The sequence below is a fragment of the Osmia lignaria genome, chromosome 4 (genome assembly GCF_051020975.1).
Source record: "Osmia lignaria lignaria isolate PbOS001 chromosome 4, iyOsmLign1, whole genome shotgun sequence".
NCBI lineage: Eukaryota > Metazoa > Arthropoda > Insecta > Hymenoptera > Megachilidae > Osmia > Osmia lignaria.
This window is the reverse complement of record NC_135035.1, coordinates 11,106,534-11,123,641: the sequence shown is the minus strand read 5'-3', so window position 1 is coordinate 11,123,641 and position 17,108 is coordinate 11,106,534. Positions and strand designations below refer to the sequence as shown.

The 17,108-nt window shown below is 40.7% G+C and overlaps 1 protein-coding gene across 1 annotated transcript; it reads left to right on the top strand.

Annotated features, from left to right (window-relative positions):
- LOC117603198 (uncharacterized) lies at positions 1-16,381 on the top strand. Its single transcript, XM_034322098.2, has 8 exons — positions 1-773; positions 4,875-5,035; positions 7,451-7,608; positions 10,487-10,643; positions 10,719-11,015; positions 11,096-11,406; positions 11,528-11,877; positions 11,962-16,381. The coding sequence occupies exons 2-8, from the start codon at positions 4,882-4,884 to the stop codon at positions 12,674-12,676; spliced, it is 2,142 nt and encodes a 713-aa protein (XP_034177989.2). The 5' UTR covers positions 1-773; positions 4,875-4,881; the 3' UTR covers positions 12,677-16,381.
- Positions 16,382-17,108: the final 727 nt, after the last annotated feature.

Sequence of the window (17,108 nt, the reverse complement as noted above, 5' to 3'; positions counted from 1 at the left end):
TCGAGCACGCAGAGTGCCGTCCTCGTGACACATCTTGCTTTTTCTTTCCTCTCCACTCGTAACGACAACGAAACATAAGAAAAGTTGTCTGCCGAGACAACCTGTCGAAATCAAAGAGCGTTCCACGAGTTCTGCACAATTGTTACGAGACGTTCTTTAAACCCTCCGTCGTTCGAGTGTTCGTAAATGAAGAGAACATCCATCGAATTCAAACGCGAACTTATCAATGATTCGAAATCGCGGCAAGATGAAATACGTGTCTTGAACGTTTTCTAACGAATCGAGTGATGCACCGAACGTTGAAGTACACTTTTACCATGCACTTTGCAAGATATCGGGCATAGTGATAGACATAGAGATAGTATAGATGTGTTGCGGCGAAGTAGCCTAAGGATGAACCTCTATTTTATCAACAGTATGCTTCACGCGGACTCAGTTACACTGAGTAATTGATATCTTTTCGTACTTCATCGTGTTCCGTTCTCGCGAAGAACAACAGGTTGAAGTTTGAAGTTTGAAATTTGGTGGAGAGATCGCTTCAAAACGGACCATCGGACGTTCGATAGTTTTTGTGGTGAACCAAGGTCTTCGTCCGGCAAAATTCAAGGTCTGATAATTCGACGATGCGTTTCCGGTGCATCGAAGGTTAATCGTGGAAGAGCCATCCTTAGCAGCGTAAAAGCAAGCTTAGTCGCATTTAATCATCGCTTGCATGTGGGTCACAAGTTGCATTCGCCAAAGCTAACGGGATAGAGGGTTTACCGAGTAGAGAGGTAAGCTTGTTAAATTGCGTTACCCTCAGGCATCCTATGTTACATCTACCCCCTCACCTTACCCTCATCATTAATTCCCTCTTCTTTTAACGTTTTTCGGCGGGGTTCTTCGAGATTTAACGTGGGTCGAAGCAGCCGAAAACCTATCGTATACATATTTGTATCCAATTCGTATCTTATCACCTTATCTGCGGTAATGTGATACCGCAGCTGATTACATAACTGTGCGATTAAAGTTTAGAGCGCGAAATACAAATCGTGCTCTAAATAGAAGGATATCAATAAATTATTGTATCGGTTACTTATTGTTCGAGTCACGTGGTAATAGCAATTTGCGATGTCCTTAACCTCCCGGAAAATCAATGTTCTTCGCGTAATAATAACCAGGTGTGTTCTATTTTATCTTCTCGTGTTAAACATTAAGGTTTGTTATATTTCATGTAACAGAATATCGCTTCTTCCAACAGAAAAAGGAATCGATAAACTGATATTTTGTGATGATTGAGGTCGTTTACCTTACGAGTTTGACACAAATGGTTGGAGAGTAGGAAAGTTGTTTGAAATAATTCTTATACCGCTACATCTTTAACACATGAAACAGTCTCTATCGTGACTGCATACCTACTTGTGAGATTACCTTGTTGATGCATTAATTTCATTTATAGAAACCTAACTTGGCCTAATGCTCTACTCAGGGACACCGATACCACGAGCATTAAGCAACGAGGATTACCACTTCGCATCACATTGTATCCGTTATTTTCTTTTCTAAGGTTTCATTTCGCGTTATGTGTCTGCCAACTCGTCGCTCGTGTACGATGTCGAAACGAGAAATCAAATCATGATAAACGATCTTTCAATTGTCAACTATAAATTCACGAACAGATAGGGAAAAAATTTGTTATCCTCGTTGGGTTCATCGACGATTCGGATAAGGACTAACAGGTTTGGTTGATGAGATTTAAGCGAAATGTAACTGTACCGAGGATGTAGCGCGGTTACACAGATCTCACCGCAAGTGACACTAGTGACACGGTGGAGGGTTTCTAGTGGATGTCATTCAAAACACGCGTCGACTGGTAGGGACGTTTTACATCGCGCCGCGACGCCAACAAGAACTCCGACGCTCGATCCTCTTCGCGGCGATAACAACTTGAAAGAAAGCCAAGCGACATATCTAAAAATGCATTCATCAGCAAAATATCGTTCAAAGTAGAATAACAAGATCCCCGTATCTCCTCTTAATTAGCAGCTCAATTCTTAATGCATTCTTCCCGGTTCGATGAATCGACAAGGGTCTAAAGATCGCCACGATACGGAGTAGTTTCTTTTTCCGGCGAGGTGTACACCGTTGCAAGCGGTGGATGACTTTTAGACGACGTCCGCTCGTTGCAAGAAAAATGCGGAAGAAAGGCGAGGGACAGAAAAGGAGGAAAAAGATTACATGGGAAGAAGGTGCACGGTGAAAAGTGGTTCTTTGGATGTGCATCCACTGTAATGAGAGCCCGTCTTGATCCACGACCTAAGAATGCGTTAATGACCTTTGGACAGTACTTCTTATAAGAGATACTATTATGTCGCATCGTTAAAAATTTGTTATATTTGAAAATTATGAAATTTCGTCTCGTAGGCTCTATCGTATTCACGAGTTTCAAATATTTTTCAGACGAGGAAACAAATATTGCACGTGTTGCATTATTCCTGAGCTTTTCCATGTAGGTAGGCTGCTTTTTAAAATCCCTGCACCGGATATTATATAGTTTGTCGTATATTCCATACACGTGTGCTTTCCATAAAATGTTACGCTCGATTTTCCCCCGCGCATTACGTCTGGCTGAAAGATCACGTCGAAAAAGTCGCGCGAATAATGACACTTGCCTCTCACGGGTAAACGAGCCGAATACTCGATTGTTTTCGCGCGAAAACATCGCAGATTTTTCCCATTTAAACTTTTCCGAGGAAAAGACCAATGCGGCAAAATGCCGCGAAACAACCGCGAAAGGAGCATCGAGCTGCGTAATGGAGAAATCGAGAGAAGCGTGAGATGCTTTGACGCTAGAAAGAGGAAATTGTCTGAGTACGCTCCCTTTTCGGAAGCCGGTAGCGACAACGCATCCCCTCGCGACTCGAGTTAAGCAGACAGAGAGAAAGCTTTCCGCTTCACCCTCTCCCCTACGACTTCTCCCTTCGCCTTTCGAATGAAAAGGGGCAGGAGTCGACGGATGAAAATCTAGTCGAATCTTTACGCTCGCGTTCGCGGCGTATCGAACCTGGAAAAAAAAATGAAATTGCCACCACCGCCGCCACGCTGTTCTCCTCGGTCGATAACGCACCGGTTTCCACAGGGGTTGAAAAAAGAAAACGCTTCATCGTCGAGTACTCAAGAGTCAGACGAGCGAAGGGATATTGCTACGGTAAAACAATACTCGGAAAACGAAGAAACGTTTGGAAAATTGTATATCCGGCCAAAATTTGTATACGGTACTTTTCTCGTGTGCTTTTCAGCGGAACTCGTTTGAACCCGTATCGGTATGATAATTTGTTTTTGCTAAACATTCGTTTGCAAGGCAAATCGCGGTATTGCGATATAAATTCTTAAAAGGAACGTATCAGTATTTTCATCTAGGATAAAAATTCTACGCGTTCTTGTCACTTTTGTTAAAACACGAGACACGCAAATGTAGCACCGAAGCAACGTAAGAGATTAAAAAACAAACTCGGCTTTTGAACATTGTCAGAATGACGGACGGTACAAGTAACGAGAACTAATGGTGCATTGACTATGTTCTTTTCACATGTTCTTTGTTTCCGGTTCAGCCACCTTTAATATCATCTCGACAAAGGGTGGAAATGCGAGCTACGATGGAGCAGCAAACACGAAAACATTGTTTCGTTTGTATTGTGATTCATATGTGTATGCATATTGTCCCAATTTATAGATGTTGTTCCTATAATTCATACCCTGTCTTTTATAATATGGGAAAGTATGCCGAAACTTAATAAACAATAGCACTTGTTTAGAAACTTTTGCGTGTATTTGAACGCAGCGTCATAGGGGACTTGGATTTCCATACATTTGAATTAGGCCGCCCACTACGAGGGCCACATGTCTCTCCCTAATTTCTTTAGCAAGACGGAGATGTTGTCGCTGAATTGGTTCGTTTGATGCTGTTGTTTGATCTTAGGGTTTTCCACATTTCATTAGCAGTCAATCAAATTAATTATTAAACGGAAACTGCTATCGTTTAAAAATGTTCTTAATGAGAAACGAATGCTGTAATTTGAAATGTCAATTAGAGAGCTTTCCAGCTCGAAATCTCCAACGATCACGGTATGCGTGTACGAAGTAAATTAATGGCTATTACGTTATCACGTACTGGGATCGGAATGAATTGACGCTTTAAAAATTTCTCGTGCAGTTTTCGCGTTTTTCGCACACAAAAAATTGTACCTTTAATACAGTCCTAACATTTATTTGAGCGGTTTCCGAGTCGTGTTTCTTTCTTTGCAGAGATTTCTCCGAATCGCAAAATTTTTACGCGATTTCAAACTTTTCACTACCGCGTAGGGTAAGAACGTGCATACTATTTTCCCCTGTTTCTTTCACAAATTTCCTCGCGAATACAACATACCAGGAGGAATCCCATTTGTATCGACGCGTCTGCTGGTTCAGGGAACGTATTGCTTCACAACCGTATTTGCATACGCGTGTTTGGGGTGCGTGAGGGTGCATTCGTTTACCCGAAACTCGATTTCGAAGCTTCGGTGATTGAATTGCAAGTACGCCAACGTGGGTGGCCGCCGATAAGTTTAAAGGCAATGTAGAAGGCATTTAAGGATATTGTTCCATCATCCTCTTTGTCTGTCTCGTTAGACCGAGGAGAGAAAGAAAAGTGGATTACGTAGCTAACGATTTTATTCGCTTCCACGTTTTATCCAACGATATCAGCCGTCAAGGCACCGCCCTGCTTTCAACAAATCTATTTTTCTTTCTGTCCCGAAGATTTATGAAATAGGGGAACGATCAATTTGCTCCACGCGATGAAATGACGATAAAATCGTTTCCTTGATTCATACTAATTTCAAAATTGTCTGTTGCAGGAAGAAAATGTGGAGCTCGGTTACCGCGGCTGGCAGTGAGAACGGGCCCGCACCACCTTCCAGAAGCAAGCACAGTGCTACTTTACTCGCTGGGCACGTGTACTTACTCGGAGGACGAAACGGCAATCTTCCCCTCAAGGATCTCTGGCGATACAGCCTCGGTAAGTGATAATTACTGTTGCTTTTAATTTCTTCCCGACACAGCAGGCGAATGGTTACGTTGTAAGTATAACACGATGGCTGGATTAGGGAAAACGAAGGGGCAAGTGAAAATCGTGGATAGGGAAAATCCATGTAGTTGGAAGCGGTGCTATATAATACACGATGTCTGAGTACCCCGAGCACGATACACGATCAACATCTCTGACCAACGCACCCCATATCGTCTCGCTTCGAGAACGAGGGTGCGCGACGGAATTTAAACGGGGTTCAGTCTGATCAATAATACGCCATTATTAAAGCCCACGTATATCAACTAAATCCACCGACGATACTCCACAATTACGTCTGTTTCCACGGAGATCAGACATACGCGAATGAATTGCATCCCCTCGCGATAATCAACGGTTTGTACGAGCACGCCAGCCGACTTGTTAACAAGTTGTAAATTTATAACTCCGTCGTCGCTTTTTATCGCCTATCCGGATCAGAAATTCACGCGAGAATGGCACCTTGCAAAGAACAAAATAAATCTATCCGCCAGAAGATTATTCGGTTCAAATGGTTGACCACTTTGAACTCGGCCAAGTTTCGATCGTCTAACTGGCAGCGTTTTAAACGTATTCCCTGTAGGCTCGATCGTTCGATGTCGGAATAATTTAACCCCTTCGCGCTAGACGATTTGGAATTTACGGAAATGTTCATTTCGATCGTTCAGCGATCAATAATTTCATACTTTACGAGAAAATATGGCTCATTCTATTGTACATAATTATGATAGGATTCATGATGATGGACCGGTGGACCGCGGAAGTTCCTATTAATCAGAGGGGATTGTTCGACTGCGAGTTCGGGTGAATATTAAAGCAGCGTCAAAAGGGTTGGAACCGTGGCGGAGGTTCTCTCCTGGGACAAATACTATCCAGGGAACCCCATGGTATATTTTTAAAAGCCTACCATTGTCGATACTTGAACTTGCAAAAATATTGTGATAACTCGAAGAATCACGAGAGTACTTCATCTTTGAACGTTTTTGTTTCACCCTTCTTTTAAACCCGTGGTGATTTCGAGGGGTTCCCGTTGCTTAGAACCTATTCCATTAAACGGATTTCCATTGCGACATTAGAAGTTTTACGTTTCTCTCACGTTCTCGATGAATTTGTCGCTATGGTTACTGTGAAAATCTGAACCGATGATCAATCGTTCGCCAGTCACGTTTGTTCGCTTCTTTCTTTCATCAAAGGCTTCGGTAATTTTACCTTACCTTAGAAGCAGCACTTTTAGACAAAAGAGTGCATTGCTTCGAAGCCAGCTAGATACGACACGTGTACGTAATCAATGTCGGGCATCTCTAGTAGTCGTCCACGAGAGCTGCAAGTACTTTAGCCAGCACATTATGACTCTTACGTAAATTTCGTAGGCTTTGTTCTTGAGCACGTTCCAGTAAAAAATGACTCGGATACTTAATCTGTACGAAATATGGATACTTAGAAATGCGGCAATACTGTTTACGAAAATCTCGTTCTTTTTCCACTCGCATCTATAACTTTGTGCCTCGCTGCCTTTCTTCGCCTTTATTTTTTTCAACAGATTAGGGGAGCGTCCCTTTTCTCTTTTCGTAAAACTTCCTAAGGGTAAGGAACGTTCGTCTTGTTAAGCCCTTGCAATAAAGAGGCGAGCCTTAACGTTCCCTTCGTTGAAACATTAATTTACCGCCAAAACGATTCAGATTTATTTAATCTTCTTCTTTGTATCATCGTACATGGTGAATCGATTTATCAGATTCTATGGAACTATATCGCTTTCATTTTCTTTATTTTCTTTTAATAACAATAAAACGCAGTATCACCATCCCTCGAACGTGTCGTTTTTTCTGTACCTCCTTGGCACTGCTTAGATTCGAATCTCGAAACCTACCCTCTTGTCTTCTTCATTCTCCCTTTACTTCTAAGAAGCCCCAACCACTCGGAGGATTTATTTCAGAACAGTAGATTGTCGGGGCGGGTGTAAGCGTGATTTAACGCGTAAAAAGATTTTTTTGTCGACTATGATATCGCAATTGTTTCAATTTCTGCAAAAATTCTTTAAAGAATAGGGCATCGTTTACATTGTTAAGCGAGGACACCGCATTCTTTATCGTTGCAAAAACTGGGCCAACTAAATGCATGTGGTCGCAATGAAAGTAGGCAATTAAAAAGCATTACATACACGCAATACCGATAAGACGAGCCTCTCTTTGTTCATTTTCTTTTCTCTTTTCTTTTTTCTCCGTCTGCGGTTTTTTCCACCGCAGTCACATAGAAAAGCGAGGTTGCATAAATCTTGTTCATCCGAGCCGATGCAAAGAGAGACTGGAATATGAAAACGTTTGGAATAACGAGCCGTCGCGTTAACCCCTTCTTTATTTTTCTTTCCAGCCGAGAGTAAATGGGAGGAATTGCATCCTGGGGGAGAAAGGCCGCCAGCACTTCAGGAACACAGCGCGGTGGCTTACAAGGATTGCCTTTACGTTTTCGGGGGTGAACTCGGCTTTTCCGCGGGCACGGAAACTCCTCTTTGGGTCTACAATGTCAAGGTACCGTATCACCCTAAGCGAATCGACATCGTACCCCTTTTTGATAAATTACACACGACACGATACATATTGTTTTTATGGAACGAAACGCAACGTTTTAATTGGTGAGACTCTTCTGGAAAACGATACCCAGCCGCTTGGTATTTGTTGCACGCGTAAATTCGTTATCAAGATTTCGTTTCGTTCAGGTTAGTTTCATCCAAATTTACATGATTCGATCTGGCGAAGGTACGGTAGCCCGGAGGCGTTTCGTCCCGCCACGTTTCTAGAATCACAACGAGGGGTTTCAACACCCTCGATTTAGTGGACCAACCGAAATACCACATCGCTCTTGATTGACAATATCTTGCTTCGATGCTTTTCCGTTTCCACTCGTTACCAAGTAATCGAACATACGAGTGAGTTATGTAATTCTACCCTCTACGTGTAACTCGAAATAGAGAAGCGATATTCTCGTTTGCCCATTCGATGTCGCTCTTATTATCTTCCCCAAGGAGTCTTTGGCAGTGTTCACCGAGAACAACGGTAGAGTAGAATTGTTCAATGTGGTCGTATCATAGTTGTCCTTCGTTGCGTGTCATCGGCTGCTGAATCCAACCCTCTCCTACTCTTCGAAGAGGGATTGGATGTTCTCGTGTAAAACTGGTTGTACCCGATGACGTTCCTATTGATTTAGTGGTTTCCCGAGGGTGCGATTCTTTCGTCCCTGTCTCTCTTCTTCATCGGTAACCCCATGTACCACGTGCTCCCCTCCAGAACGCGTAAGATCATTAAGAGTTTCCTTTGCAAGATGTGACACCGAACTACGAGGTCGTTATTAAGAAACACGCGAAGGGCTGACATCGGATACACGTTGTCCCGCATGCAAATTATGCGAGTCAACTAGATCATTGCGTTACCAGAATCACGTATTCTGTGATTGTCATCGTGTCATCTCTGTAATGACTAGTCGTATAGGATTCATTTGTCACTGTCAGGATGCATGCTTTGCTATCAGCTATCGAACATGTACACTTCCTGTCGCATACGACACGTTTACGCGAGTTCAGTAGGTCGATAATTCCGTGAAATCCTCGCGATACTGCACGTTGGACGCACGTGGATCGAAACGAAACGTATAAGTTTCTAAGAAAGGAACGAATGACTTTTTAATTTGATAGCGTTTCACGTTTTCATGGGGCATTCAATATTAAGTGACGTTTGCTATTCGTACACGAACAATGTTTCTAGAGTAATGTAGGGCAGCAGCTGTTGTCAACACCGTTTTCTTCTGTTTCGTACCCTCGAAACCGAGTGGCGCTTATTCTCCCGAGGGCTCTTCGCCCGAATCTGTTCGCCATTAAAAATTGATACACAGTGATACGCAGGAAACGCAGTGTCAGTTTTTGTGTCAACGATTCGTCAATCTTTCGTCGATATATCTATAAAAAATAAACAAGGAAAAATAAATATATTTAGAATAATCTTTGTAATATTAATTGGAAGATCATAAAGAGTAAGGATCCCAGGGGTTTAAATTTTCTTTCTTTCACCGTGTTGCTATGGCTACCATGGGTACGTTTGTTTTTACTCGTTGAACCATGTCGGAGACTAGGGATATTCCCCATTGCTTGTCTCTTCCTTGTGTATTATTGAAATCCACGTTACGAATGCAGCAGCCAAACCTGATTGGTTAAGCCAGAGGGGTTGTTTCGAGGTATGTTCTCTTTCCACACTGTCGTCTTCTCTTTATGCTTCGTTAAAATTCTCACTCTGCTTCATATATTTACGGATAAATCCTGCCGAAAGTTGTCTATAATTTCCCACTAAATTTAAAACTGAAAAACTCAATGATACGTCGTGCACCCTTTTCTGTATCGTTGACGATAACCGTCTTCTTGCTAATTTTACAGCATTTTAACGTCGATGGTGAATTTAGCTAGTACTCTACCCTTTTGCAATCCCCTCATGTCGTAATACAGGGTAGACGCAAGTGGCTGTACAGACCTATCAACTTTAGGCACGTACTTCGAGTTACGTAATTACTTTCAGCACCCCTGCTCCTACGGCTTATATACTTTCCTTCCATCTTCTCCGCTTTATACGTACGATCGCAAACCCTTGGATAGGGCAATGTATTCTCTCTTTTCTTCTTGCCAGTACCCGTTGACTGGCTGAAATGAAAGACGTATGATTGCCACTATACATCAAAAGAATCGCCAACGTCCATTCTAATTCAGGATGTCGCTTTATACGTGACCCGTAGAATCCAAATATGTGTGTTCAGTGTTCAGAAAGGAAACACCTATCGATCGTACTAACACGAACACGAACAAGGTTTGCCTCAAATTATTTACATCGATTTGATTGCTAGCAAGACGATAAAATCGTAAAATTGCTAGCTCGTATCGGTTTTTTTAAAAACAGAATTAAATATAGAACGGGTAAAGGAGCGCTGTTATCCATCTAAAACAAACGATGCGTTACACTTGTGCCCTACATTTTTTGCAAATATCCTATCAAGGTAAACTGTTAAAAATAGATCGATGCGGCTAATAAATCAATAATGTTCTATATAATTTTGTTGACACATTCGTTACTACCTGAAAAGCAGTAATTTACAATTGCGTTAAACCTCAAGTATTAAACTCGAATCTATTCAAAGGGCTAAATAAGGGAGTGACAAATTGGAGCTCTTCTGTACCTTTTGTTACGGGGAACCCCAGTCATATTCGGCATTCAGAAACCTCCGGTCTAGCCGGAATTAGAGAATTTCCAAGCCCATTGTTATACACCTCGTGAGATTAATGAGCAGAAAAATATTTCATGACTACTTTCTTGCAATAACGCGAATTATTGAACGCCTAAATTATAGTCGACTATATTTGCTTGCATTCAGTCGAATACGTGGAGGAAGGTAAGAGCACAACGGGGTTGTGCAGTTCCTAGAGGACGAAGAGGCCATACCGCTTTGGTTCACCGTGGTCAGATGCTCATCTATGGTGGTTACCAAGATTTACGTGGGAGCTCCCCCGAATTATGGGCGTTCCACTTTGGTAAAGATAATAAAATAATTCTTTCCCTTTCAAAGGGGCACGTGCAAAAATATAACCAATCAATTTATCGTTTAGAAACGGAATCGTGGCATTTGCTCTCATCTAGCGAAAGCGGACCAGCAGCGAGACACAAACACTCTGCTGTCTTGCACGGTGACGCGATGTACATTTATGGAGGTATGACCGATCTGCAAGAAAGAAGCGATTGTTGGCGATGGGACGTGAACACAGCTTCTTGGTGCTTGCTGAAGAACAAGCCTGGTCCGGGACCTCTTCACGGACACGCAGCGTGTAGACTTCCCAGTTGTATGTTAATTTTTGGTGGAGAAAGCGGTGGTTTGGCTACGAACGAACTCTGGAGATTTCATTTCGGTAACGAATCAATCATATCGACAGACGCCCATCGGTGTAAGTACATGTCACTGTCTATACAATGTCGAGTTGTTTAACAGGAACGGAAACGTGGGAAAAATTATCGGTGCCAGGTCCTAAGCCACAGCCAAGGGCAGAGAGCGTTGCTTTAGCAGTTTCCGAACTGTTAATTCGAGGGACCAACATTGACAATTCAAAAGCAAAGCCAAGAAATCAAAGGACGAGGTTGTATAACAATAGAATATCGCCAAACGAAGCACCAGCTAGACCAAGCTTTCTCAAAGAAATTTCGAAATTGTCACAAATCAACCTGTCGCGATTGAGTCATCCAACTAAATGCAGTTACTCCGTTCTAAGCGGCCAGGATGATAACGAGGAGAGTCCTCAAGAGGTATGTTGTCTTATGCACCAGAAGTAACGGTATCTTTTTGTTGGTCTTTTTGATTTACAATAAACGCACACGTTTTTAAATTTGCACATGAAACGCATGTGACAATTGAGCCTGCCCGCAGGCGAATTCGTATTATCCTTTTCAGCAAGTGGACGCCGAAGTGGTCGAGCCGTCTACAGGGATGGTGAAGTCTCGAAGTGCCAACACGTTGGCGCGTCGAAGACAAAAGCCACCGGAAGCAATATCAAAATCCTCGGATACCAACAACACCGAGAATGCGATCGGTACATCTGGGATGACAAGAGATCCTATCTCGGTACCGAATTTCCGTGCTCTTACCCTACCCACTCCAGTCCTAACACCTGTGGAAGCAGCCAGGCTGGTATTCGTTGACCCAGATGAAAACAGCGACAACGAAGAACGAAAAGAGCCACCTACCTCCAGGCTGATAGAAGTTCAAGAAGAGCGACGGTAAGCAACGATATATTCTTTGGATCGTGCCCATACATTTAATTATAGCGGTATAACTATATATGAGGTTTTCGATTATTTCAGAGACTTTGCGGCTGTTCATCAAGCCTGTCAACCTAGCCGGGGCGAAAGTTATAGCTCGCATCTTTACGAAGCGGCGCTTCAGACTCCGAAAACCCCAACCACCACGAAAATACCCACCTCTGCGTCGGTTAGATTCGCTGATCTAGAAGAGGGCGAAGAATCAACGTCGGATTATGCGAGTATAGAGGCTAGAAGTCCTGGCGATCCTCTTGCCGATGACGATTGGCCATCAGGACGAAAGAGCAAACAGTATCGTCCAATAGTTACTCCGTCGACTATTCGTGAAGGTCAGTTTGGCTTTTGTAACCCAAATTACCTTGGACTAGACGACACGAAGAAGCAGCAATCTCAAGATGGAAAGTATGCAAAATTGTTAAATAGTCCGCCGGATAGCGTTTTAGAAGATGAACCGGGTAGATCTGCTTCGCAAACGTTCGCGGAACTGCTGGAGCTTCAAGAAATCAAAAGGGTGCCCAGGGTACCGCCGAAAAGTTTGCCCTTAGGTTCTCCTTCTCGAAGAGCAGTTAGTGCGTCCAGAGCAGAAAGACAAAGGGCAAAAGTTGCCGCGGCTGATATTAATGAATCAGATACACCATCGTATGGACCAGCACCGCTCTACGTTTTTGTAGTTGGTGGTAAGGAAAAGGGTCAGGTTACCGTGTTCGCGAGGCCCGTTTCTTTGTGGAAACTCCAATTAGCACCACACATTTTTTAAAGGTGTTCAATTTTACTACCATAAGTTACTGGCAATCCTATCATTAACTATCATTAACTTTATCGTGCTTCGTTCGTTTGCTGTTTCTTATTTTTCGAATACAAGGGACAGGTGTTTAACACCATAGAGTTCTATTCTCCCATTCTTATAATTTCACGACTCAAGTAAATATTCATTCGTGAATCTCACTACCATTGTGAACGATTAGTACCTAAATGTAATTCTATAGTGCCAACTGTTCTTTACTCGTTTATAGTTAACTACACATGTATTTGTTACTTTTAGCCTTGAAGACTGAATATTTATTTTATTAATCGTACATTTATTTTGAAGTGTTATCGAAGTTGTTTTCTGGTTGTGTTTTCTTGGTGGAATGTACGACTTTATGGTGCAATATCAACTGTTGTGATTAGCACAGCAAAGTACCCGAGCTTAAAATGGCAGATTTAGTACTCTAACAATGAGCTTCAAAGGGACATAAAAACGTCACGCAAAATTCATTTATCTCGATCAGCTTCATGATCGTATTTAACTTTAAAACTTGTGCTTTACCATATCTAGTAAAATGAAAAACAAATTGTGTCTTATTATAGTTCCATAAATAATGTTTAAATTTCCATTTTTTGTTCAGCTGCATCTTAATGGCATATCGTTAAATAAATGAAGTAACGTTTTAATTGATCTCTTTGAGGTAATGTGTACCGAATGCATGCTTATCGATATATCGATTAATCGTAAAGCTTTCAATTCCAAATTGATTTGTTTGCTTTGCTACTTCAATTTTAGCGAACGCAATTGTACATGAAATGTTCATATTGAACCGATTTAGTTTCAAAACCAAAAACTAACAGTAAATGTTCGTACCAAAGCGCAAGTCAAGCGAAAGAAGTGAATAGTCTTTTATCGATGAACGTCCTGTAAGGTTTAAGGAATATACACCATAGATAAGAACTATGACAATGGCGATCTACGTACTATATTCTAGATTAATTATAAGCGAATAAATTTTTCATACTGCTGTAGATAGAAGAATCTGTGAAGTTGTAGATTATTCAAATTTTTCGACTCGAAAATTAACAGTAAGTAAGCTGGTGTGCTTACATCGTATAGATACTAACTTAAAAATTAAACGCTTGACTTGCACTTAACTGCCATTGACTGTGAATTCAGTATCCGTAGATTATTAAATAGGACTTTAATATTGGTAAGCTTGAGATGACGTTTAAAACGTTCAAAATATTAATGGAGATCGGTGTGTGATTGTGTCCAATTGTGAATAATTAAAGTACCGTTCGATTATTTTGTCGGAATTAAATTTTTATAAAAATATGGTTCTTAATGAAATTTCATTGATAATCAAGTACGATCTAGATTAAAATTTAAGAGAAATATCAACGGAGACTGTGTTGATTTTTCTTTCGATCAAGAAAAAGAAACCGTATAATCGTACTATAAAGACAAATTGTGTTCTGAAACATTATACTTAGAGAATATCATCGACACTTTACGTCGATATTCCAAAATTGCAAATCTGTGAGGTTGAAAGTCTCCGGTACGACTGGATTTACAAAGATAGCGTATTAGTTTCGATAGGTATATCGTAAGTGGAAGAAATGGTAAAGTACGATGGGAGATTTCTTGTTCATGTAGAGTTTTTACGCCCACAAAGGCCCAATACATGTAATCCATCCATAAGTAGCAAAGGTCAACGTGGCATCTCGTAAGCTGAATATTAAGAGATAATTTGTAATCATTTTATATTGGAAAATACATTGATACGAGTATTTGTTTGACCAATAGCAAATTTTATTGTGGAATACTATAAAATTTTGAAGATTTCTTTGTTTAAAGGGCATGTGCAATATGTGTAAGTATAGATATTATTTGTTATTTCAAGTATTGTATTTAGTACAGCTAGAGGTTTTAATATTCAGCTAGAGGCCGCAAGCACCCAAAAAAATCAATGTTTTCCATTCGTAGCGCTAGTCAATTTAACATCTCAGTGTACAAAAGTTAAGGTAAATGTTTCATAATGTCATTCCTTCCTTAGGATACCTTAGCATAGTATTTCTTCATTTCCAGCCATATTTAGTATGTACAATAATGTCCATAACCCATTTTTGTGTTACGCGTATAATTACTCCCATAATCTTGACCATTTTGGCATAATTAGCAATATAGGTAGTTAATTAGTAAAACATATTACACACACACTGGCGTGCCGCCTATGAATTAAGTTTCAATCTGCCCAATATTTAGTCAATATCTGGCCAGAAGCGTTTTCGATTATGTCATCTTTTGTTCTAGAAATAGAAAAGTTTGATGATTTGGTTAGCATAATGCAATCTGATAGTCAATTATAACCGTGTCATTAAATATGTCCGTTGCCAAATACGTCTCTTTTGAATGTTATGCCTCGTTAACAAGATTCAGAGTATAAGCTCGAAGACGTGGGTCAATTCCCAAAATGAATAAAAAGGAAAAGAATAACAATGTAGCTGATTTGAGTGCCTGTATTTTATGCAAATATATGCATTTCGTATTTTTCTGAATACAAACAATTTTTTGGCAAATATTCGCCATGTTATCTTCTGGCTTATGCTTCTCATCTGCGTTATCGATGGTTGCGTATCGTACATATGTAATGAGAAAAAGAATCCCATTCATTCAAAGGCGGTACATATTATAATATAATGTCGATAAAAAGAGAAATAAATCGCGTCTTGTTCCAGTGGAATTTCATATCACAGAATGCAGTATTTTTTTAACGAGTAAGCCTTTAAAACAGAAGACCCATGATCTGATTTTTCTATGTTTAAATATCAGATAATATGTGTATATTGTATGTACATGTATTCATGTATTTCCATATAAGTAAATAGCTATGAAATTAACAACACTTTATAAATATCGTACCATTTAAGAAAATGATCTAAGGATCTAAGGATCTAAGGTTCTAAGGTTACAGGGCGAAAACGCGGTAATTACTTCTCAATATGTACATTTTGACCAAAGTTTATTCGCCTGCAATTTTTTACAAATTTGGTGCCATTTTTTTTTAATTTAGATTCATTTTTTAACAATTTCAGTTGAAATTCTCGCCATTAGAGGGCGAAAACGCGGTAATTACTTCTCACTATGTGAATTTAGACCAAAGTCTTTTCGTCTGCAATTTCGTACAAATTTGGTGCCATTCTTTTTAAATTTAGGTCCATTTTTTAACAAATTTTAGTTGATATTCTCGCCGGGGGTCGCACCCGGTGCCGGCTTCTACTAGTGACTATAGATGTAGAAACATGCCTTTGTTTTCGAGGGGTCAAGATGTAGGGGGTCCCAGACAGCCCCAGATGAGATTAAATCCTGCATGCAGAGCACAGCCAGTATGATAATCGTGCCTGTTTTACCAGTCAAGACCCAATCATCAGTCTTATAGCGACCGCCGAGGGATGCAGATCTACCTACTAAACATACATATACCCTTATTTGGTTTTCTGCGTTCATTTAATTTGCTGTAATTATCTTTTTAGCTTATTGAATAAACTCCTTAGGAGGACGAACGTGTTCATTTTATTACTTCCGTCTGCACTAGATCTCTGCACCCTTATATCACTGCATTCCTTACATCCCAGCAACCCTTACATCTCTACATTCTTTTCATCGCTAAATTGTCTTCACCCCTACATTCTTTTCATCCCTACATTCTTTTCATCCATACATTCTTCCCATCCCTACATTCCTTCCATCCCTACATTCCTTACATCTCTTCATCCCTTAAATCGCTACATTCTCTTCATCCCTACATTCCTTACATCTCTTCATCCCTCACATCCTTACATTCTTTTCATCCCTACATTGCTTACATCGCTTCATCACTTACATCCCTACATTCTTTTCATCCCTACATTCCTTACATCTCTTCATCCCTTAAATCCCTACATTCTCTTCGTCCCTACATTCCTTACATTTCTTCATCCCCCACATCCTTACATTCTTTTCATCCCTACATTGCTTACATCGCTTCATCCCTTACATCCCTACATTCCCTACATCGCTTCATCCCTTATAATAAATATATTATAAAGACAGCTTATAAAAAATTTCGAAAAAATAGCGCCCCCTAGCGGCAAAAATTTGAACTAAAATTTCGGTGTTGAATCAGCGCCATCTGGTTTCAGAAAAAGGAACTAAAGCAGGCACCATTTTTGGCCCTCTGGCGGCAAAAATGTGAACTAAAATCTCGACGTTCGATCAGCGCCATCTGGTTTCGGAAAAAGGAACTAAATCAGGCACCATTTTTGGCCCTCTGGCGGCAAAAATGTGAACTAAAATCTCGACGTCCGATCAGCGCCATCTGGTTTCGGAAAAAGGAACTAAATCATGCATCATTTTTGGCCCTCTGGCGGCAAAATTGTGAACTAAAATCTCGACGTCG

Excerpts from the sequence above, each read along its gene's own strand:
- LOC117603198 (XM_034322098.2), top strand. The coding sequence starts at position 4,882 with ATGTGGAGCTCGGTTACCGCGGCTGGCAGTGAGAACGGGCCCGCACCA. Across the intron at positions 5,036-7,450 it reads TCTCTGGCGATACAGCCTCG|CCGAGAGTAAATGGGAGGAA; the intron begins GTAAGTGATAAT and ends TTTTCTTTCCAG. Across the intron at positions 10,644-10,718 it reads ATTATGGGCGTTCCACTTTG|AAACGGAATCGTGGCATTTG; the intron begins GTAAAGATAATA and ends TTTATCGTTTAG.